General features: G+C 37.3%; 2 protein-coding genes and 1 long non-coding RNA gene across 3 annotated transcripts; all 3 read left to right on the top strand.

Annotated features, from left to right (window-relative positions):
* The first annotated feature begins 9,418 nt into the window (after positions 1 to 9,418).
* Positions 9,419 to 10,336, top strand: LOC130047582 (uncharacterized). The gene has a single exon (XM_056142907.1). It carries the CDS (start codon positions 9,419 to 9,421, stop codon positions 10,334 to 10,336), a length of 918 nt encoding a protein of 305 aa, XP_055998882.1.
* Positions 10,337 to 10,615: 279 nt separating this feature from the next.
* On the top strand, positions 10,616 to 11,716 carry LOC125651399 (uncharacterized). Its single transcript, XM_056142906.1, has one exon. It carries the CDS (start codon positions 10,616 to 10,618, stop codon positions 11,714 to 11,716), a length of 1,101 nt encoding a protein of 366 aa, XP_055998881.1.
* A 2,662-nt stretch (positions 11,717 to 14,378) lies between these two features.
* LOC130047707 (uncharacterized) lies at positions 14,379 to 16,640 on the top strand. Its single transcript, XR_008796533.1, has 2 exons — positions 14,379 to 14,509; positions 15,538 to 16,640. It is a non-coding gene; the product is annotated as an uncharacterized LOC130047707 (long non-coding RNA).
* The last annotated feature ends 8,426 nt before the right edge of the window (positions 16,641 to 25,066 follow it).

Below are 25,066 nucleotides of genomic sequence, written 5' to 3'. Positions count from 1 at the left end.
CCAAAATAGGACACGCAATCCATCCATTTTACACTATCTTGATGACTTCCTGTTCATGGGCTCCGCAAATTCAAACAAGTGTCAGGCTACTCTCTCAGAATTCAAACACATTTGCCAAGATATAGGTGTACCCATTGCTCTCGAAAAAACTACAAACCCAACTACAATCCTTATTTTCTTAGGTATAGAGCTAGACACAGTGAATATGATCATGCGACTCCCACAGGACAAGCTACTTTTGCTCAAACAGCGCATTCATGTCTTCCTTCACAGTAAAAATGCTACTCTTAAATCTTTTCAGTCACTCATTGGGCTGCTAAATTTTGCATGTAAAACGGTAGCACCAGGGAGAGCCTTCTGCAGACGTTTAATTGATGCTACTATGGGCACTACCAAAACACACCATAAGATCAGAATCAATTCTTCCATCAAGGAAGACCTTAGAGTATGGGAACAATTCCTAGCAAACTTCAACGGCATTTCGGTCATTTCCTCTCCGACATTGACATCGGATTCGTACTTGCAATTATACACAGATAGCGCTGGGGGAACAAAAGGGGGGTTTGGCATTTACTTTGCAGGTAGCTGGGCTCATGCAAGCTGGCCGCACAGCTGGAGTCTTTCGGACATAGTTAGGGACATGACATTCCTTGAGCTTTTCCCGGTATATGTAGCAATCGTGCTATGGTCGCCACAATTGGCTAACAAACGTATTCTTTTCCACATAGATAATTCTGCTGTAGTCCAGGTTATCAATTCCTCTACTTCAAAATCTCACAGGGTCATGAAAATTGTTCGAAAATTGGTTCTCATCACACTACAGCACAATATTACAATCCAGGCGCAATACATACCCTCCAAACGCAACGTTATAGCAGATAGTATTTCTCGTTCGCAGTGGAGAAGATTTCGACATCTCGCCCCCCACGCCGACCAGTGGCCAACCCAGCTACCCAACCAAATATGGGATATCTAAAGGTAGAATCACAACGCCTCATCAACAACGCCCTGTCTGATAACTCCAACAAAGCTTACAATTCTGCACTGAAGAAATTCCATGCATTTGCCCAGATTTTTGGCATTGCCATTTCCTGGCCGTTACCCTTAGATATAATTTTAAACTTTATCGCATATTTGTCGTTACAACATATGTCCCCAAATACAGTTCAGTTATACATACGCGCATTGGCATATTTTCATAAAGTAAGGCAGGTATCAGATCCAACTGCCTCCTTCTTAGTCGCAAAAGCTCTACAAGGGTTGGCACGTGGCAACACAGCCCCAGATACTCGGTACCCGATTACCCTACCCATTCTAGAAAAATTGCTAGCGTATCTACCTTTTGTGTGCACATCTTCTTTCGAATCTACACTCTTTGCTAGCGCCTTCTCACTGGCCTATTTTGGTTTACTCCGAGTAGGCGAATTCACTCTGGCAAACTCCTGCAATAGCCGATATTCTCATTGCATTCAATTTCAACATGTTACTCTGGGGGAGGAAAGCAAACATGTCACATTCACTATACCTCATTCCAAAACCGACCAAACGGGCAAAAAAACCACTATATTCATTCGGAGTCAGCCCCACTCGATCGCATGCCCAGTCCACAGTATTCGCAATTTCCTAGCAATAAGGCCACACACCTCAGACACTCACTGTCTGTTCATCCACAGTAATGCTATGCCTTTGACTAGATTCCAATTTAATGCAGTACTGCAGAAAGCAATTCAGGATATCAGTACACCAGGTCATTTTGGTACCCATAGTTTTCGAATCGGTCGGGCCACTGACTTGGCTCTACAGGGTTTTTCCGACCAGCAAATACAAACATTTGGGAGATGGAAGTCTTTAGCCTTTCAGAAATACATCCGCATGTAATGCGACTTCGCAGCCCTCGGACCACTACAGGACACACAATTTAAGTAATGACACCCCTACCATCAATACATAACAAATAAGTAACCAAACCAAAGATATTTCAGATTGTTCAATATGGATCCTCGGGTCTTCAATCCCATTTTGGGCAGGTCAGTCGACATCAAACCGCACAGGCGGAAAAAACCTTGACTTACCAGCCCACATTCATTGGCATGGAAGACGGGGGATGCAGTGGCAACAATTGGACCCCTTGGTGATGGACCTCCTGAGGAAGTATCCTGCACCTAGATTCATGGTGATACATCTAGGTTCAAACGACTTGGTCACCCCAGGCCTAACTGGCAAAAAGTTGGTAGAGGAAATAAAGTGTTCATTTCTCAGATATAATGCCCTAATCCCACAAACTACATTAGTATGGTCCTCCATCTTGCCCCGCCTATACTGGCATGGGGTTCCTGGCAAACTAGGTGGTAAGATTAACAAAAAACGTGTAAAGGTTAACAAAAGAATTCTTAAGTTCGTGTTAGATTTGGGGTTGGTTGGTCATTAACCATCACAACATCTCAGCAAGAAACGTGTGCTTATTTAGATTTGATGGAACACACCTTTCGGATATGGGCAACGACATTTTCCTAAACAACATCAGGGCAGCTTTTCACATATTCATCAATCAACTAGGCAATTGTTACCCTCAACCTGTTTAACTGGGTCTGGCATTTTAGGGGGGGGGGGTAGTGGTTTTTCATGGTTATTGGAGGTATATCATATCGATGTCTGTGGCAGGTCTGGGGGGATATAATACAAGAATGTGTCCGTCCGATCTGGCCTGTTGTTCCCTGCCCATCTGTCATACAAAGACAGAGGGACTAATGTGGCTCATATGAGCAAGTACTGGCTCATATGAAGTAGAAAGCTGTGTATAGTGGCTCACGTGAAAAAGTTTTGATTCAAGTTAATTGGGGCACCCAGGACTGCAGTCTTGGTGTCCTCTCCACCTCCTTAACTGGGAGGGGAGACCCCAGTTCCGGAATACCAGGGGGAGGTACTGGTATGACTCACCGGGGGGCTATTTGGTGGAACAGGGTAAAGCAGATCGGGCGGGCCCGTTTTCGGTCCCTTGATGTCGCAGTCTGGGACGTCGGCTCTCGTGCTCACACGAGGCCACCGGTTTGCCCTAATACCTATGGTCGGTACTCCGGATATCCCTTTAGACCTGCAATTTTTTACTTTGTACATGTACATGTAACATGCGGCCGTAGCTGCCAATTCACCCTGTGTGCACTATGTCCATTTTAGTTCAATCGTTTCATGTTATGAAATATGTCTGGTTATTCTAATAAATATAGAAAAGCTCAGTATGTGTTCTCTATCAGCTAAAAGGCCAAAGGGGCCAAGAGAGTGGGCACCCAATATGGTTAGTTAGGGACTACCACCGGAGTGTTCAATTAAGTATATTTATAAAGAAGGTTTTTCTAAACTATTGACAGTATAATTTTGTCATTTATACAGTTTTCATGTATTTTTATGATGCTGTTTAATGAAAATGTAATATTTTCTGGTTTTGATATGTATACATGTACATGTAATTAAACAGTTAACTGAATGCACCATATATTAGTGGAAATTAATACAATTTTTCCAGAGAAGGGTGGAGCTACCTTAAACAGTTAAAGGTAATATTGATGCCAAATTATAAAATTGTGTAGGTACATTGTATGTACAATAACGTTGAATATTTTCATTCTAATTCTTTAAAAACTTAGGAGGATTATTACCCGTTACTGGACCACTCTTCCCACTATAATATTTTTAGGGGCCGACTTTAACATTATGTAAGATTATTGGTCTGGCGCTTCTCTTCATGCCCCCCCCCCCCCTCCCCTCCCCCCCCCCCATTGAGCGGGAGGAAATATGGATAAACATTACATAGATCTAAGTACATGTATTTACCGAACTGCTAGGTCTGTGTCTGGTGGAGGTTTTTGGTGTTGAGGTGAAAACACAAGATGAGGATTTCTTCTTGGAGTGTTTGTTCTTTATATTGGATGTCTGGAGCTCTTCGAGGTACTTGGTACGTCTGAATCCTTCAGGGAAGAGTCGTCACTGTACTCTTCATCTGGATGGTAACTTTCCTCCGAGTCAACTAGGGAGGCATTTTCATAATCGGAAAACATCGTGGTAATACTTTGAGATTCTGAGAGCTCTGGCAGCGCGGGATGAAAAGAATCGTATAGTCCGCCAATTTTATAATGTGATGATATTTTCGCATCTGTACTTGGCTTATATCAAGTCATTAAAAATGTAATTGTAAATACAAAGATGCCGAAATATTAAACTGTATATATATATTAATATATATCTATTTATTTCCCTTTTGATTATTTTGTTTTAAATGATTTACGAAAATGTTTAGCATCACATTTCATCCAATCAGCAGCAGCAATTTTGGCGGCTGTAACATTACACCTCTCGCCACACTGAATGGTAGACCTACACACGTGTGAATAAAGAAGTTAGAAGATAGTTTGATTATTAGAATAACAGGTAAGCCTATCGAACATTGTTTAAAAATTTACATGATGTCATTTTTACTATATCTTTAGTTACGATACTAGGCCTAAACACTAGATGCATGTGCAATCGTCTGACTATGCGCACAGCAGGGGTGGATCTATTTAGAGGAGTTGCTACCTTCAAACATTGTGAACAAAAGATCCTAATTTTGATTGTTGTCGTTTTGAGGGTCTTCAACCCCAACCCCCGCCGATGGGGACGCGAAAAGATAAACATTTTGTTGACCCCCCCCCCCCCCTTCGAAAATTTCTGGATCCGCCGTTGCGCAAGTTATGTACTGCAAGGAGCACAGGAATTCGAAATTTTATCGATAAAGTCAATATAAAACATAACGCATAGCCCATGGCTTGGTCAATCGAGTGAATCTTATTTAATTTATTGATAAAATTTCGAATTTCTATGGTAGGAGATACATTATCTATCAAGACTACCATATTTGAAGAAATGTATGAAACAAACGCACATGTGTTTAGTTTAAGTTACCTGTAGTTTTTTGCATAATTCAAATTACTGATAAAAAAACACACCGGGTTACATATGTCTAATTAGAGTCTCTTTATAAATAATAATAATGAAAATCATAGATTTCCATCCATGCCCAAGTATGGCAAATTTGTACCAAAAGCTAGTAGATAAATTCATTAAATTTTTAATTATTTTTTTGTTTACCTTATTTCAATTTAATTTGCAAATATTAAGGCTTTGAAATAGCTTAAATACACAACTTGTAAGTTGTCTTATAAGAACCTTTCATAAGTAATGGCATAAAGGTTGTTTTTGATGGCAGTGGGAACAAAATTAATCTAAGCCAGTACTCGTTCGAGATCGCACAACACATGCAACATGTTCGATTGGGTTCGGCATTCCTAATATTACTAAGATGACAAACAGTAAACATGAAGGCTGGAAGTTTTACGTGAATGTTGTTGTGACGCCACCGGAATTTGTTGGGTCGTCCGGAAAACGTTTATTTAGTTAATAGTGATTACATCCGGTTTGAACATTAAGACATTTTTTCTCGTGCACCGAGGACAGACTCGGGGAGTCATTTTCCCAACACAGCGTCTGGGACGCTTTCCATCGATCTTGCGGTGTAAAGGGGCAGCGATATATGTTCATTCTATTTATTTTTATGCTATTTGAATTATATATTTTCTAAAGTAAATGTGAAATTCTGAATTTATTAAGTCAACTATTCTGATATATGTGTGAGCAGAATTTGTTTATATGTATTTCAGTTTGTTACTGTAATTACTGCTACATGAATAAAGAGGTAAAACTGCTGGGCGTTTTTTATTGACAAAACAGAGAGCTGTGGCAGAACGGTAACAAAATCGTGAGTATTCTACCTCAACCACCCATCGAGGATCGACAACGGACCTATCCTGGGGATAATACGTTCTTCCGCGGATGTCAGATATCTGTGAAGCTGGGCTTACCACCTAATCCTCTCCTTACCTGTACCATCACCTTGTATTCCGTGATACTTCCTGTGTTCCTTGGACAGTGACATGTTTGTTTATATATGGTATGTGCAAATCTACCGTGAGCTAGTTGTGACATATTGCTGACATCGGTGATTAAATATGACAACTGGAGGAAAACCGGCGGATGTCAACGCTGAGGAAAGTGAGGATGTACACAAACAGACAGAGGAATCTGAGGATAAACGTCGACTGAAGACCATGACAGAAAAAGGCTTGATTCAATTTTCTACCTTTTTGAAAAATTATAAATCTCAGGAAGAAAATGCTTGGATAAAGATTGAAGAAATCATAGTTGACATAGATGAAATTATTACACAAAATAACTATAAAGAATTGTGTAAGATAAAAGCAGAGCTTCGACATCTTAAGCTTACTTATTGTGATTGTGCAAATGACTTCCTCTCATTTCTCAAAAGAACAAATACAGCAGAGAGTAACGAAGAATACTCGATCCAAGAACCAAGGTACCGTAAAAGAGAAGACATCATAGATCAACTGATGAACCGCATTGAGGACGCTCTACTGGATGCAGCAGACACTATTTCACGTGCAAGTGGTTCCAATAGACCTCGATCCAGAAGCTCTCTCAGCGATGCATCTAAGTCTCAACGAATTCAACTAAAACATAAAGCTGAAACAGAAAAAACTAAACTAGCATTCATCAGAAAACAAGTCAACCTTCAAACCGAAAAATCTAAAATCGAAGGACAAATCTAAATCCTTGAACAGACACAGTCGGCCGCCATTGCAGATGCAGAAGCTAGAGTATTTGAGGAAGCTGAGAGTGAAAACAATAGTGTCCGAAATTCTTTCTTGGATGAGTTACCTAGTGACCGACATAAGCGTATCGCAGATTATGTGGACAGTGTTTCTCAAGACCGTGGATTAAGTTTAGACACTCATGTGAATCCTAGAATTGCGCAAACTATTCCTAAAGACTACTACTACAATGATGTTTCTTCAGTTCCTCATAGAAATGAACATTTCAGAAGTGAACTACAGCCACAAGAGAACTCTATGGAATCAGTGTCAAGATTCCTACTCAGGAAAAAAGTTTTATTATCCAGATTTAAAAAATTTAACGATGAGCCAGAAGCTTACAATGCATGGAAACTGAACTTTACATCTATTGTGACTGACTTACAAATTTCTGCATTTGAGGAGCTACAACTACTTGTAAGATGGCTGGGACCAGAATCCTCCAGACATGCAGCAGATATTCAACAAGCCAACGCGGAGAATCCTTATGAAGGACTGCGTCAAATATGGACCAGATTAGACAAGCGATACGGAGCAATCGAACTCATTGATAACTCGCTGAAATTGAAGATAGCTGTTTTCCCATCACTTTCTGTGAAAGATCCCAAAGAACTTTATAGACTATCGGACCTCTTGACTCAAGTTGACGGTGTGAAAAAGAATCCTAGATACTCAGCAGCCTTATCTTACTATGATACCTCTCTCGGAATAGTACCAATCGTAAACAAACTACCCTATCAGTGGAGAGAGAAATGGATAAACAAAGCTTCAGAATACAAGAATCGGTATAATGTTCCTTACCCACCATTCACTTTCTTTGTGAAATTCATGCAAGACTTATGTCGTGTGAGAAATGACCCTGGATTTCAGTTTAGTGAACCAATGAAGAAGGAGATTAAACCGAAACCTTCAAGTCAAGTTCGTTCAAGAAAAACCGAAATCAAACCTAGCAAATTAACAGGACAAAAGAAAGTATGTTTTCTGGAACACAGAGATGAATCAAATCACACTATCAAAGACTGTCGTAAATTCCGTGCACTTCCTATCAACAATAGAAAAAAGCTCCTCAAAGAAAACGGAATATGTTTCAGATGTTGTGACTCTAAGGACCACTTAGCAAGAGACTGTACTGTGGCTTTGAAGTGTGACTCGTGTCAGAGTGATAGTCATTGTGGGGCATTACACGTGAATAATTCTCAAGGCGGGTAGGATAAGGAGAATTCATACAATATTGAAAGTACAAGATCTAAGGAGTACTATTCATCAGGATCTCTCACAACTAGATGCACTCAAGTCTGTTCAGTGCCATTCAGTGGAAAATCCTGTGCGAAAATCATTCTGGTGGATGTTTTTCCATTTGGACGTGAGGATCTCAAGAAAAGAACATGTGATTCTTGATGACCAGAGCAGTAGAACTATTGCAAGGTCATCCTTTTTCGACAAGTTTGGAATTCAGAGAAAAGACATTTCCTATATCTTGTCATCATGCAATGGATCAAGCATGGTCTCCGGGAGACAAGCCTTCAACTTCATAGTATCATCAGTTAATGGTGATGAGCAGATACACTTACCATCCATTATAGAGTGTGATGGTATCCCAATCTCCTATGAGGAGATCCCAACGGCAGCTGTAGTGAAATCATACAAACACTTGTCAGACTTGGAATCTGAAATCCCACCAATAGATAGCAACGCTGAAGTTCTTCTGATTGGACGGGATGTTCCTTATGCTCATCATGTACTGGAACAAAGGATTGATAAACCAAACCTTCCATTTGCGCAAAAACTTCCCTTGGGCTGAGCCGTGATAGGGGAATGTTGCTTAGGCAAAGTACATAGACCTCAACAAGTGATAGTGAACAAGACTCGGATCTTACCCTCTGGACGAGGAACTCACTTCATACCATGTTCATCTCATTTGAACATTTCTACACCTCAAAAACTTTCTGATTCTCACCTGTCATGTGAAACTGGAATACAATTTTCTCCGATCTTTGAACGAACTAAAGATGACGATATTCCGGGATTGTCCATCGAAGACCGAGAATTTTTAGAAATTATGGAGAAAATGTGTCACAAGGACAGCACTGGACATTGGTCAGCTCCACTCCCACTGAAGTCAAATAGAACTAAGCTTCCCAACAACAGAGCACAAGTACTAAAGAGAACCTTTTCACTGCTTGCGTCGTTTAAACGTGATCCTGTGAAGAAGGACTTGGCCATAAAATTTATGGAAAACCTGTTTAATCATGGATTTGCTGAGGAAGCCCCCGAAGTTCCAGAGGGAGAAGAGTGTTGGTACCTTCCTATCTTTCCGGTATTCAATCCAAAGAAACCAAACAAAATCCGTATGGTTTTCGACTCGTCCATTACTTACCAATGACAATCACTGAATTCCTCATTACTTCAGGGACCTGATCTTACCAACAATCTACTAGGTGTCCTTTTACGTTTCCGCAAGGAACGTGTAGCAATCACAGGGGATATAGAACAGATGTTCCATATGTTTCGCTTAGACGAAGAACATCGAAACTTTGTCCGCTTTATTTGGTTTGGAAATAACGACCCAACAAAGCCTTTAAGAAACTACAGAATGTGTGTGCACCTCTTTGGAAATTCCCCTTCACCATCAGTCGCAGCATATTGTCTTCATAGATGTGTAGAAGAACCATGTGACAGTGAAGTGAAATATTATGTGACTAGAAACTTTTATGTCGATGATGGACTGTCATCCTATAGCCCTAGACGTCTTGCTGCAAACACAAAAAATACTCAGGGAGAGAGGTAAAATCAGATTCCATAAGTTTGCCTCCAATAGTCAGATCGTCGTGGATGCTTTGTCACCTGGGGACAGGGCTGGAGATCTTAGTGACGTACAATTAGATATAAATACTATACCATCACAGAGTAGTCTGGGCTTGAAGTGGAACATATCGTCAGATACTTTTACCTTCTCTACGGATCTCAAAGATGTACCAGAAACAAAACGAGGCGTTTTATCTTATTTGCATAGTCTGTATGATCCAATAGGTTTTCTATCACCAGTCATTCTATCAGGAAGATTCATTTTCCGTGACATAACACAGTTGGAACTCGGATGGGACGAGCTGCTACCCAAGGACATCATCTTGCGCTGGCGGTCATGGCAAAGTTCTCTCCATCACTTGTCTGAAGTAGAAATACCTCGACGTTATGTTCCAACATCCATTAAAAATGCAGAAAGGATTGAGCTCCATACCTTTGCAGATGCTTCTGAAAAGGCCATATCAGCTGTCACATACATCAAAATTACAAGAAATGGAAAAAATCATGTAGGATTCATTACAGGGAAATCGAAATTAGCATCTCACCATGGACATACAATTCCAAGGCTAGAACTTTGTGCAGCACTTCTTGCTACAGAAATTACTACCTTTGTTGAACGTCAGTTTGATACACAGATTGATGATATTCGATTCTATACTGACAGCCGAGTTGTTTTGGGGTACCTACATAACAAGACTAGGCGATTTCACACATACGTCTCTAACAGGGTTCATCGCATACTCAACAATTCATCTCCTGAACAGTGGACTTTTGTCGCATCAGACCAGAATCCAACTGATATTGGAACGCGCTCTATGCCAGTGAACGAATGAGTAAAATCTTCATGGTTATCTGGACCAATTATTTTGAATGACGACTCGTGTGACCATTCATCAGAATTCCCATTACTGGATCCAAAAAATGACTCTAAAATCAAAAACACTGTGATTGTTGTTAAAACAAATGTGTCTTGTGGTTTGAACACAAATTTTTTCCTAAGATTTTCATCCTGGGAGTCTTTGATTCGTGGACTGTCATTCATTCGCAGATCAATTCACAGGAAACTCAACCTTGAAGATATAAGTCCTACAAAACTGCACAAAGATATGGAAATGATAGTTATCAAAAGTGCGCAGTATGAAGTTTATAGACAAGACATTGAGAGACTTCAAGATCACAAATCAGTTGTCAAAGGTAGTCCCCTACGAAACCTAGACCCGTATCTGGACGATGGGGGATTACTTCGTGTAGGAGGCAGAATCCTTACGGGAGATCTATTGGCCGGATCAAATGGACCGATTATCATTCCCAAAAAGTCACATGTGGCGAGTCTACTTGTAAAGTATTACCACCAAAAATGTCGACATCAGGGACGTCACATTACAGAGGGCGGAGTGAGGTCAGCAGGTTATTGGATCATGGGCGCCAAGAGACTTGTATCATCAGTACTAAACTCTTGTATTACCTGTAGAAAACTACGCCGGAAGCCGGAAATACAAAAAATGGGAAACTTACCCGATTTTCGATGTAAACCATCACCACCTTTCACCTACGTAGGAGTTGATACCTTTGGACCCTGGGAAGTATCAGCTAGGAAAACAAGAGGAGGAGTAGCAAATTCCAAGAGATGGGCAATCTTATTTACTTGTTTGGCTAGTAGAGCAGTGCATATAGAACTGGTGGACGAGATGACTTCTAGTGCCTTCATTAACTCCCTTAGACGTTTTGTAGCGATTCGTGGCAAAGTTACCGAATTTCATTCAGACCGAGGAACTAACTTTGTGGGGAGTACAGATGCACTTAACATCAATACTATCAACGTAGAATCTCAACCAGTAAGGAAATTCATGGTGGAAAATGGATCTACTTGGATATTTAACCCACCTTACGCATCTCATATGGGAGGGATATGGGAGAGAATCATTGGAACAGCTCGCAGAATTCTTAATGCCATCATCATGGAGTCTAAGAAGCTTCTTACACATGATGTTCTCAACACTTTTATGTATGAGACATGTGCTATTATCAACAGTCGTCCATTGGCTAATGTATCCATTGATCCAACAGAACCTTCAGTTCTATCTCCTTCAGTGCTACTTACACAAAAGACAGAAGTCGATTATGGACCTTTTGAAGCAGTTGATCTGAAAGACATGTATAGAACATCATGGAAACACACTCAAGTCCTTGCCAACCAGTTTTGGAAACGATGACAACTGGAATACTTGTTCAGTCTGCAATCAAGGCGAAAGTGGACTAGTTCAAGGGAGGACATCAAGGTCAACGACGTAGTGCTACTGAAGGATACTAACACTGTCAGATACGAATGGCCAATGGCAATTGTTCTTCGAACCTTCCCTAGCAACGATGGACATGTACGTAAAGTAGAACTCCGACTTGTTAGGAACGGTAACTGTGTTACGTGTGTTAGACCCATTACAGAGGTTGTTCACCTGTTTACACCTTCATCATAGTGACATCATAAGATGTCAGGCGGGGAGTGTGACGCCACCGGAATTCGTTGGGTCGTCCGGAAAACGTTTATTTAGTTAATAGTGATTACATCCGGTTTGAACATTAAGACATTTTTTCTCGTGCACCGAGGACAGACTCGGGGAGTCATTTTCCCAACACAGCGTCTGGGACGCTTTCCATCGATCTTGCGGTGTAAAGGGGCAGCAATGTATGTTCATTCTATTTATTTTTATGCTATTTGAATTAAAAAATTTCTAAAGTAAATGTGAAATTCTGAATTTATTAAGTCAACTATTCTGATATATGTGTGAGCAGAATTTGTTTATATGTATTTCAGTTTGTTACTGTAATTACTGCTACATGAATAAAGAGGTAAAACTACTGGGCGTTTTTTACTGACAAAACAGAGAGCTGTGGCAGAACAGTTGTACATTCATTATGTACAACATTTGTAAGTGTTGATAATTCCTAATATTATGTGTTGATATTATATCATAGATACATCAGGAAAATTGACATCACATGTTTGTGTGTGTAAATAGTCATCCAAAATGATATGTTTTCCGATTGCCTTTTCTTATGATATTTTTAACCCTGATTGTGATTTTGTGTACTTTGTACAAATAAACCAAAGGAATTATGTGATGTTGGTAGCAGAGACCATTTGTTAGGGTGTACTTTGGCTGTTTATATGCATACATGTATGAGAAACATGTGGATTAGAGCATAGACGGATCCAGGAATTTGTAAGGGGGGGGGGTCTACAAGGGTTGGAATTTGTAGTAGACAAGATTGAGATTTGTCCTGGGCCCTGTAAATCTATAGTGAGGTGCTCTATATACTTAGCCATGTACTACTTGCTTCCACGGTTCTTGTCGATCTAATTGCCATACTCGTAACTGACTGCAATTAATAAGTGTCCACCTTAGACTTTCCATTCAGTGATATCTTATGTGAATATCTTCTTGTTTTACAAAGGGGGTCTTCTTGCTCTGGAAAGGGGGGGGGGGGTCCTAGACCCCCTGAATCCCTTGTTGAGGATATTATTAATGGCTGAAAACAATTGTTCCATATTTCAGGTTAAAAAATTTGCTGTACAGAAGTTGGTCATTTAACATCAAAAGAATATCTGGTGGTAAGAAATTCATCTAATTACTATACAATCAATTTTTACTAGATTGCTGTAGATTATATTTAATAAGAAGAATTAGCTCACCTGAGCCAAACTTGCAAGGTTTAATAAAGCATTTCTAGTCTTCACGAAAAACTTTGTGAAGCACAGGCCCTTCGGGCTTCCCAGTATAATAATTTTGCAAGCCCGAACAATATTTTAAAGGCCCAAATGTTTTTTTCTAATTTGACCACTTGTCATTTGCCAGGTGCTGCATGCTGATTCTACACTATAGATACATGCATGTTCAACTGTAGGAAAATACATATCAAGATGATCATAGTTAGAGAACAACTGACACTAAAAGGATTATCTTATTTTATTTTTCAACATATTAATCTCGCAGACACATCAGCAGCTCATGTTCTACTTTGTTTTGTATATACCACGTACAAAACATTTTGTTTTCTCCAGAATCAAATCCTAGCCAAGGCCTACCCTTGGTCCGATGCAGTATGGTTGATCGTTTTACGATGCAAAATGTGACTGCTAGTCGTGACCAAGTTGGAGTCGATCTCGCGCTTTATTTATCATATATACAGAACATATATAAGAAAACATTTACAGGCCCGCTGGACTCCTGGGTTATATATTTTTAGAATCCCGATTTTACGGGCATCGGGCCCAGTCTATGCGAAAGTTTTTTGGACCACATAGGACATTCGGTCCTGTGTAATCAATGAACACACCGGACCAAACCAAATTTTGTCAGACCGAAAAACCTAATGTAAAAAAGTGAAACACGTGAAAATGTAAAACCAAGGAAATCTTAATTTATTATACTAGTAATACTATACCAGGGATCCCTCCCGCATAATACTTTAGACGGTCCATGGGGTTTAATCACATTCATTTACGTATTTGGATTTGTGTGATATTTTTTACTCATAACAAACATTTAAATGACTCCGCTTCAAAATAATAAAGCTCAAAACCGGACACTGAGACATCGGACATTCTGTTCCGGTGTAAAAAATGATGCATCGGACCTTAGGCACTGCACATCGGTCAGGTCTGACGGTCCGATGTCTTTTGCATAGACTGCGGGCCACTGGTTAACGTCGAAGACTGAATTTTCTATTAGTTGAGAATTTGTCGGCAGTCGCTGTTGTAAACTTTTCATTTATAAGATGGCATGCATAAACATTGCTTCCTTGATTTCAAGTTGAAGGAAAAAATTATGAGGGAATATGAGTACTCTAGTTTTATTTCATTATTGTAGATAAAATAGGAAGACATTCTTTAATAAGTAAGAGAAAGAAGAGGCAAGAAAACAGAAGAAGAAACAGAATGCAAAAGGCAAGGCTCCGGCAGTTAAATGAGAGTTCAGAGGCATTTAAAGATTTCAATCAAGAAAACAGTAAATATTTTACATGAATTTGCAATAAAGGATGCTAGACTTAGTACAGTGTACATGAACATATAATCACAGTATGTGGACAAGTAATACCATGTATGATTGCTTGTTCCTGATCAATTAATGTTGACCTTATTTGTCATGTACAATGTATATTAAACTACTGGGTTTTTTATGATTTGAAATTAATTTCAATATTTTACCAAAATTAAGCTTACATTTATATTTACAGGCAGGCTATGGAAGTAAATTGAATATTTTTATAGCTTCATGATAGAGAAATTAATGCAAATTTTGTATTAGCTGAAATGAGTTGAAGGCGAAATTTGGCTTTTCTGATCTGTGCATCTCATCTGTCTGTTCTCATGGATTATTTTTTAGGTTTTATACATTTTTCCTAAAACTTAACAGTTTGGCTAGTTATAATCCAAATTGTTTTAAAAAGGATTCTGATGCCCTGTCAGAGGGAGATAATTTTAAAAAAAATCTAAGATATTATTTGATATTTTTTTAATTTAAACAATATTTTGTTCACTAATAGGGCCTCAGTGGCTGAGTGGTTAGAGCATTACGCTCTCACCTCTGGTCATCGCGGGTTCGAATCCTGCTCACATCGGTTAGTGAGAAAGTTTACCTAAGTTTAAAGATAGGGTGAAACAACCTATTTTTTTCAAAACTACAGCACCACTGCACCAGACATTCCCCCAAAAGAGAAAAAAAAAGATCTTTATACAAAATGTCTGTACAGGCCTAGGAATGGGGCAACAGGAGGGGTTTAAAATTTTGTATAAAAGTATATATAATGGGGTGGGGGGGTACTGGACAATTTTTATATCTTCTTGTGAAGTGCTGATAATATTGATGTCAGCATATCAGAAGAGTTGCATATGTGAGCCAAACATATTGGCTCATGGGTCTTTCATTTATTCTAAATAGAGGTATTTTGATCATATAAGATCTAATCTGTCAATTGTTATGATTGTTAGATTTTAATTGTATATTAATTTATTAAACATCATTTAATTTTTCAGTAGAGAAAGTTGAACAAGAGGAGGAAACTTTATTAGGGAAAGTGGAGGAGGCAGAAAGGGAAGTAAATGTGCAGTGTAGGGAGGATGGCATATTTATAGATGACACCTGTGTAGAGAAAAGAAACACCTACAAGACAGCAAAGGAGTTATTTGGGAATGGAGACAGGGAAACAGTTAAATTGTGCAAGATGTTGGATGATGAAAGAGACAAAAGGGAGGAGCTCTTAAAATTTACCAACTATTGTATTCATTTAGTTAAGAGTAGAAAAAAATGCAAATTTTGTTTAAAATTTTGACTATATTATTTTCAATGTTTTTACATTAGGTACATGTATGAGTGAACATATCAAAATTCTTGAGTTCTTAGCACTATCCTTTCACTTTGCTTTTCGTAATTTATTTTTAGTTTTTTGTTAAGAGAAACAAAACAAAAACAAAAATTGGCTGTGTTGATACATGTACTCCAGTTATTAGTATTGTTTTGGGTTGGATTTTTTTATTAATTTTTTTTCCTATTGAAATCATATTTTATTTTTTTGGAAAAGTTTATTTTGATAAGCAATTAAACATGTTGGGGAAACAAAAACTCTCATTTTCCCATCAAGCTCAGCGGAAAAAAATGTCGAGAAAAGAATATCCAGGATGTAAACAATCATTTACTTCTAGATATTTCCAACAGCACAGAGAAAGAAACTTCTGTAATAATCAATGGATTTGTTCCAAATCTAGATCTGTCTTTGAAAATATTGAATTTTCATCTCATGAGGTCATTGAGGAATTATCTGATAGTTCATCAGATGAAAATGTATCTTCTCATAGATTACATGATGTTTTTCAATCCTATTTACGAAAAAAAAATTATGAAAAAAATTGTGACACAGACTTTGAAAGTGAAGATGAGGTTTGGAATAGCACAAGTTTAGAGGATATAGATTTAGACCTTCAGATGGAGGAGCTTTGTGGAGAAAATGGAATTAATGATGGAACTGTTCCAAACCCAAACATGAAGCTTGGGACACTTTTGATGTGGTTATGTATATTTATATGTACTTGGCAATCCATTTTCATGCTGCCAGACTCTGTTATAAACAGCCTTCTCTCATTTTTGCATACATTTTTTTTGTCAAATAGGAAGAGAATCTATAGCATTTTCAAGTTTAGCCGCCATCTTTCCAGGTTCAGTTTATTTGTTGTGGAAAAAAGTAGGCTTGAAAAGAGACAATTTCACAAAGTATGTTGTGTGTAGAAAATGCTTTTCGATTTACAAGTATAGTGAATGTTTATTGACTTTAGAGGGTCAAATTGTTTCAGCAAAATGTCCTTTTGTGGAATATCCTAACCATTCACAACCAGCAAGGCGAAAACCATGTGGGGAGCTATTGTTGAAATCTGTAACACTTTTAGATGGTACAAGAAAACTTTATCCTTTTAAATCATATTGTTATAAACCTATTCGTGAATCTTTGCAAGATTTGATTAAGAGGCCAAGGTTTGAAGACCTCTGTGACCATTGGCGATCAAGGAAAAAGTCACCCGGGTTTCTAACAGATATTTATGATGGGAATGTCTGGAAAGAGTTTCAAAGTACAGAAAAAAATAATTTTTTATGCCATCGAAATAATTATGGTTTAATGTTGAATTTAGATTGGTTTCAGCCGTTTAAGCACGTTAAATATTCTGTTGGTGTATTGTATGCAGTTATTTTGAATTTACCTAGAAGTGAACGGTTTAGATTGAAGAATTTATTGCTAATAGGTGTGTAAATAGTTTCATAACACCTCTTGTTAATGAACTTAAAGTAGCATGGTCGCAGGGATTTCAGTTGGCTTCATATAAGAGTCCTCATGTAAAAAAGAATTTTAAAGTTGCGCTTATGTGTGTTGGATGTGACATTCCAGCAACACGTAAATTGTGTGGGTTTTTGGGTCATTCTGCAAATTAGGTTGCTCAAAATGTTTCAAAAAATGTCCAGGTGGTGTAGGCAAAAAAGACTATTCAGGTTTTGATGTTGATAATTGGCCAGCAAGAATATTGAATGATTATAATTTATCTATGAAAGTTGTAAGAAAAGCCAAAACTCAAACAGAGAAAGAAAAACTTGAAGCTTCTCATGGAGTTAAATATTCAGTATTGAGTGAAATTGATTATTTTGACCCAATAAGAATGTCCATTGTTGATCCAATGCATAATTTATTTCAAGGGACTGCTAAAAAGATGATGAAATTATGGCTTCATTTAAAGGTTTTGCATTTAGATCAATTAAGTTTAATTCAGCAAAAAGTTGATTCAGTTGATGCAGCAAGCAACATAGGGGCTATTCCTAGAAAAATTACATCCTCGTTTGGAGGATTTACCGCTGAGCAATGGAAAAATTGGACAATTTTTTTCTCAATTTTTGCACTAGTAGATATTTTATCTAAAACAGATTTGGAGGTATGGCGAAATTTTGTTTTAGCTTGCAGAACTCTAACCTCTAAATTTATTTCAAATGTAGAAATAGCTAGATTTGATAGATATGTTATTGAGTTTTGTAAAGGTGTAGAAAGAGTTTATGGTGTTTCAAGTATAACACCAAATATGCATATGCATTGTCATTTATCACAGTGTGTGCTTGATTATGGTCCCATTTACTCATTTTGGCTTTTTAGTTTTGAAAGATATAATGGTAATTTGGGAAGTATGCCAAACAATAGCAGATCTATAGAAATGCAGCTTATGAGAAGTTTTTTAAGAGATTCTTTTGTACATTCTTTGCAATTCCCTGGTTTATATTTTGATGAATTTAAGAAACATTTTCCAAATGTGACAGAATTATGTTCTGACAGAATTCGTTCTGATTCAGATATTTTGAAAATTTTGTATATGTCGAAAAGAAGTGCCCATATTGTTGGACAGGATTGGCAAATTTGTTCTGCTTTTTCATGTCAGAAGACATCATGTCATGTAATGTGTTCAGCAGACTTTGATATGTTACAGAAAACATACAGACATATTTATCCAGATCTTCATGAACATATTGAATGCATTCCAAAGTCCTTCAGAAAATGTTCCTTCATATCTCTTGGTGGAGAAGTTTATGGTTCTGTTCAATCTCGTCACAAGCGTTCCTCATTTGTCATGGCTTACTGGCATTCCAACGATGGAAATATCATTGAAGAAGTTGGAACAGGAGACCTTCATCCTGGAGTGATTCAATATTTTCTTCAACACAACCTTATCGTTGGAAATTAAAGCCGTGTTCACTTATTTGCAAAAGTGTTTTGGCTTGTGCCACTCCCGAATGTGTATAAATATCACTGTGGGAAGCCTGTTGAGTTGTGGAGACAGAATGTTTATGAAACTTTTGGGCCTTCTGCTTTCATTCCAGTTCAGAGAATCAGTTGTAAATACATATGTGCTGATGGTATGCTTTTTAACAAGAATGTATCTTACATCTGTCCTGTTATTAAAGGGGTAAATGTATGAACAAAATGCAAGGTTGATGTATTTTACTGTATCGATAGATTGGGGTATTTCAAAACAATGTTTTATGTGATATATTGCGTAAGCAAAATTGGAATATTTTTGTCTTTAGCCAGTTGGTATGAGCCATCTTGGAAGGATGCACGTCCTGTGCCAGTTGGCATCAGCCATCTTGGAAGGATGCACGTCCTTTGCCAGTTGGCATCAGCCATCTTGGAAGGATGCACGTCCTGTGCCAGTTGGCATCAGCCATCTTGGAAGGATGCATGTCCTGTGCCAGTTGGCATCAGCCATCTTGGAAGGATGCACGTCCTGTGCCAGTTGGCATCAGCCATCTTGGAACAGGATATGTGGCTAATTTCATGTATTCATGTAATGTTTGTGAAAACCTTTAATGTACTTTAATACCTGTGTTTCCTAACATTTGAATTGTTGGACATACATGTACCATGGCTATTTCGGTGATATGAAGACGTATATAGAAATGTTTTCCCAAAATGTTGAAGGGGAGGTCGTATTTTTGATTATTTATGCTTAAAAGAGACGTATGCAATAAACAAAAATAAAACCTGTTTTTCTTTTGTTTGAATGAAAAAAAACAATTGGTTGAAGAAATATATTCCTTTCTTGGATTATAGGTCCTCAGTACCCCTTGACTGTAAGAGGCGACTAAATGGGGCGGTCTTTCAGATAAGACAGCCATAACAGGGGGCGTGTCACAGCAGGGGTGGCACGTTAAAAGATCCCCTCCCTGTTCAAAACTAAACTGAGAGCATATACCTAAATTTTGCACCGTTTCATCGGCAATGGTGGTCTCCATATGAGTAAAAAGTTCTCGAGAGGGACGTAAAAAAAAGACAACCATGCAGGACTGGTTTCACACTGAAGCGGATGTGAACATTTAGTATAAAAGGTCAAACTTGTATCATTTGCTGAATAGTGGCAGATTTAAAAGGAGCATGGTAATACGGAAGTTCCGAGTTCCCCAAGAGTTATTTCCCTTTGTCGAACTCTTCCGTAAATTATGACGTAAAATATGATGACAGTGGGTACATTTGATAATTACTATCGTTGTATTATTTCTTAAAAGATGATATCCAGAGTTTCTGAGACCATCCTATCTCAGGGAAAAGGCAACTTTAGTGAGTTTATGAGTATTGGATAAGAAAATGGCTCTAACAAATATTGTTAATTGCCATCTTTCTTTGATAAAAGCGTCACTCATGTAGAAGAGGAAACGAATAATGATTCAATAGCCAATTTGATGATCTTATTCAAACAAATTATGCTTGATATGGCCAGAATATGTATACCAGTGATTGATATAAACAAAAGTTACTCTTCTATTACATTAATCGTACGTAATCGTTATGTACAATGCCAGTCTACGATATAATGTATACATTGTGTACCCACCATACGTCATAAAATGCGAAAGAGTTCGACAAAGGGAAATAACTTTTGGGTAACCCGGAACTTGCGTATTGCACCCCCTCTCTCTTTGGTGTATCATTTTAATATTAAAAAATAAGTCATTTTGGGCTCTTCACCCATACCTTTCTGAATGGTCAACAACTCGACATTCAAACCTGGGTTGCACCCCCTTTTGAAAATCTACGAAATAATATCAGCTGTCGAACTTTTATGAGGTGATAAAAAGTTTGTGCTCTAATATTTTTCTATGCTTTGGTTTGGTTTGGTTCATAGCATGGACATCTCAACGTTGCATTGTCAGTGTACAAGCAATTTGTCGTATGACGTTCGTTTTACCGGAAACTTAATTATATTTGCAGTTTAATGGCGTTTATTTTTTTTTATATCTGAAGTAAAGTTGAGATTTAATTTCTGTGATACTTCCAAGTATAATTCAACATTAAATCTGAATTAAACGTGAAAGTTGATGTAAAGTGTAGATTTAATGAAATTTAATTGTATTAAACGCCGCTTTTCATGCAGTGTAGCTTTTTACTGTTTTAGTTAAAATAACACACTATGAAATATACGGTGTTTTGTCGAATAAAATACGCATTGCTATTTGATACGCACCCCCTTTTTGAGTCTGAGAATTGAGGAAGAATCGTAGCGCGTGTGTATAATACGCGGCAAAAATTCTTACCAATCTTGATTTTATTATTTGCGATTAATTTCACTAGAATTCTATGTGGAAATAATGTAAGTCCTCAATACAGCGGAGCAACATTTTAAGAAATGGCATTCATGCCTTATAGCGGTAATCTTCACCGAGTATCTTCTGGGAGAAATGTAGATTTCAGTAAAGCACGAGATTTTGTAGCATTTCTGTTAAAAATTTAACAGACTATATATTTTTTTCGTTTAAACTTCAAATCATATAGCCGACGTTATATACATCAATTCAAAATATTGAATGGGCATTCAATGTGTTGTAATTGACAAACTACCGAAGCTGCGAAAAATGATGTACAAAGGTGCAGTATACATGTATCAACCCCACTCGATAATTATCAAAATTATAATAATCAAAGCCAAAAGTTTAATTGGTACCGTAAACAATTGATGCTCCGTCTGTAAAGAAAAAATTAAATGGTAGTGAAACGGGGAATTCAAACATAACTGCATTTAAGATGGGTAAATTACATCACTCGTTTACTGCGAAAGTAAAGTTAAAAGTAATCGCATTTGCCCAAACCCACGGAAATCGTGCAGCATGCAGAAAGCCATGCTACAGAGAGAAAACTTACGACATCTACCCTTAGGGGTCAAGTGAAAAAAAACATGCACATCTCTCTCTCTCTCTCTCTCTCTCTCTCTCTCTCTCTCTCTCTCTCTCACACACACACACACACACACACACACACACACACACACACACACACACACACACACACATATATATATATATATATATATATATATATATATATATATATATTCTATTTCTTTTAATATTTTATACCGGACACTGTGATTTTTTTAAAAACACAATTTGGATATATATATATATATATATATATATATATATATATATATATATACACACATATCGGTAAAATATTAAATGAAATATGACAACACATTGTGAAACGTAAGCGCTTTCATTTTTAAAAAATCTTCAGACGTTTTACATTATGAAAACAAATTTCGTTGTTATAACTTTAACAATATAATGACGTCACAATACAGAGGGAGTAATTTGGAGCGTATTATTGTGACGTAATACAAAGACTTTACATTAACCTATTTGTCTACGAGAAAATCATGCAAAATGTGATGGAAGCAAGGTTGTCGGATCAACAACATATTTTGAGTGTAATAAAGTACATCAAAATCAAATACTTTGGCATATTTTTTTCGGGAATGTAGTCATTGGACAGGCATTTGCAGCCATGTTACTATAAATAGCACTTTTGTTCTGACAAAAGGGTAAAATTATGTATATTTTACCCTTTCTATTTAAAAATTCTCACTGGTTAATGATTTTTAAAAAAAATTACACAGTTTGTAAAACAACTGGATATACACATTTATATTGTTTAGTGAGACTCTAATATTTTACTTCCGTTTAAGTGCACAAAGGTCACAAATTTGGTACGATTCCAGATTTTGGTAAATTGCATTTTTGTCAGTTTTTAGATTTTAATTGCAAATGAACGGCCAAGAGTCCAAAATAGGATTTTTTTATATTTTACAGACAAGGATTTGATATTCAAGTATTATACACTTTTAAAGTAATTTAAGGGTTACTTTTGCAGCAACATCTATTTCAAAATTGACAATATAACACGATATGAAAAAGTTTGGCACAATGCCAAATTACAGGCTCCATGAAATCTCTATATGGACACTTATGATGTCAAACATGTTTTCTCCATAAATGGTTTACATGGAAATATCTTTAAAATTCAATTCTTTTCATAAGTCTTCAGAATTGATTTGCATTTTTGAAAAGATAAAACCCTAATATTTAAGGATTTTTCTTATGTTCAAAGACTGCGCTGTTACTAAAAATAGAAACGACCTATCGATAAATTGACCTCAAATTATAATTATGCCAACCATATACTCAAATGATATAGGTGATTAGAAATAATATTGATGATCACCATTTCCTTCATCTTTATATATTTGCATGCATTGTTTTCTCGTAGACAAGCTCTTAAGCATAGGTCTAAATGAGCGAATGAAATATTTTTATTTTTCTCTCCTCTCCACTAAATTGTCCGTGAAAAGTTTGTAAAAAGGAAAAACGTTAAAATGTCTATTTCCACACACGACTAAATGTTCACTCAGTTTTATTTTACGGTATTCCGGTACTTGAATGTATTGCTTATGTACACGAATTCTGTACACGCTCTAAGAGTTGTTCCTGTCTCTCCGATATAGATTTGTCTACACCCATTCGTTACCTTCACCTTGCATATAATAACATATATCAAATTCTTAGAGCCACAAGACATATCCGCATTTATGGTGAATTCCTTTCCGTTTAAATTGAAAGTTTGTCCCTCCTTTATATATGGATAAGTTCCACACCGGGGATCTTTGCATCTGTTGACTCGGAAATCGGATTTTCTATGAAATTTAGATGAACATAGTATTCTACGGAGATGTTTTTTTTACTGTTAATGAATTTGTCATTTCGGAGGACATATGTCATCTTTTCATCTGATTTCAGAATATTATTAAGTTGATGAACCACAGGAGTCGTATTAAGGTTTTTTGGGTGATGGGTGGTTACAAATGGTAATATTTTGGAATCTACATGGTTTCGTGGAGGCAGGTTGATAATTTCTCTGTTAGGCGCCTTGGATTTCTTTATTTCATCTTTATTTATGTTTTTAGGGTAATATTGTTTTGTCAAGTAAATTTCAAGTTGATGTAAACATTCTTCTCTTGTGTGTTCATCACTGACTATGGTGCAAATCCTCCTAGCTAGGTTGTACGGAATAGAACGCTTTGTGTGTCTGGGATGAGATGATCCAAAGTGACGATATCGATGCGTATCCATACTCTTGTACAGTTGTAGTATATGTCTGTTGTTAATCTATCATATTGTTTAGTAACCAGTACATCAAGGAATGGAATACTCGTGGAACTCTGGTCGACCGTGAATTTTATATCTGGATCTATATTATTTAGAATGGTACGAAACTTTGTCAGATATTCATCACTCTAATTCCAAATAATGAAACAGTCATCTAAATATCTTTTCCAGTGACGTTTGGTATTTTCACAAAGTTCTTCGCCGAATGTTTCGTGAATTTGCTCGTACATAAGTACCTCTAAAACCCTGAGCGTTAAGGTAGCGTATGTAGGGGCCATTGTGGTGTCCATGGCGGTACCTTTGATTTGTTGAAAGTGTTTGTCATCAAAATTGAAAGTGTCATTTTTAAAAATTAATTTTGTTGCCTCTATTAAAAATTCTTTAGCAAAACGGCTATCAATTTTTTTCTCTCTGTTTGTCGATCCAGAAACTTGATACCTGGAGTCCAAGTGTGCTGGTTATGTTCGAATATAAATTTACGACACCCAGAGTAACTAATATATCATTGATCCCCACATTGTTAGGTAGATGCCGTAAAAAGTCCAGATCATCATGAACCTAGCTTTTGACTTCGCAGCACAAAGGTTTGAGAACAATATCTAAAAGGTTGCTAAGACGTTGAGTCGGCGCTAAAGGTCCTCCTACAATTGGACGGAATGTGAGATCCTCTGGATTTTTTACAGGTGATGTACTCGGAATTTTGAGTTTTTATTGCCTGTTTGATCATTTCCGATTTATGGACTTTCGGTAACCCATAAAAACAAATCTCTCTAAATTCAAAGTTTGTTACCAAATCCTGTTCATTTTCGGTAAGTGACGACGGATATTTGTTTAACAGTTTTTTTTAATGTTTTGTAAGACCTTTATATCTTGGGTTTTGTTAATTGCTGCATAGAATTCCGTATTAGTAAGTGTCTGCATGATTTGTGTTCTGTAGTAATTTGAATCCATTACGACTACAGCACCACCCTTATCAGCTTCTTTTATAACGATTGTTTATCATTTGAGAAATGTTTTAAAGCATCATCCTCTTCTTTTGTTGAA

This window comes from Ostrea edulis, chromosome 7 (assembly GCF_947568905.1).
Source record: "Ostrea edulis chromosome 7, xbOstEdul1.1, whole genome shotgun sequence".
Classification (NCBI taxonomy): domain Eukaryota; kingdom Metazoa; phylum Mollusca; class Bivalvia; order Ostreida; family Ostreidae; genus Ostrea; species Ostrea edulis.
This window is presented reverse-complemented; position numbering and strand designations above follow the sequence as displayed.

Excerpts from the sequence above, each read along its gene's own strand:
- LOC130047582 (XM_056142907.1), top strand. The coding sequence starts at position 9,419 with ATGGACTGTCATCCTATAGCCCTAGACGTCTTGCTGCAAACACAAAAA.
- LOC125651399 (XM_056142906.1), top strand. The coding sequence starts at position 10,616 with ATGATAGTTATCAAAAGTGCGCAGTATGAAGTTTATAGACAAGACATT.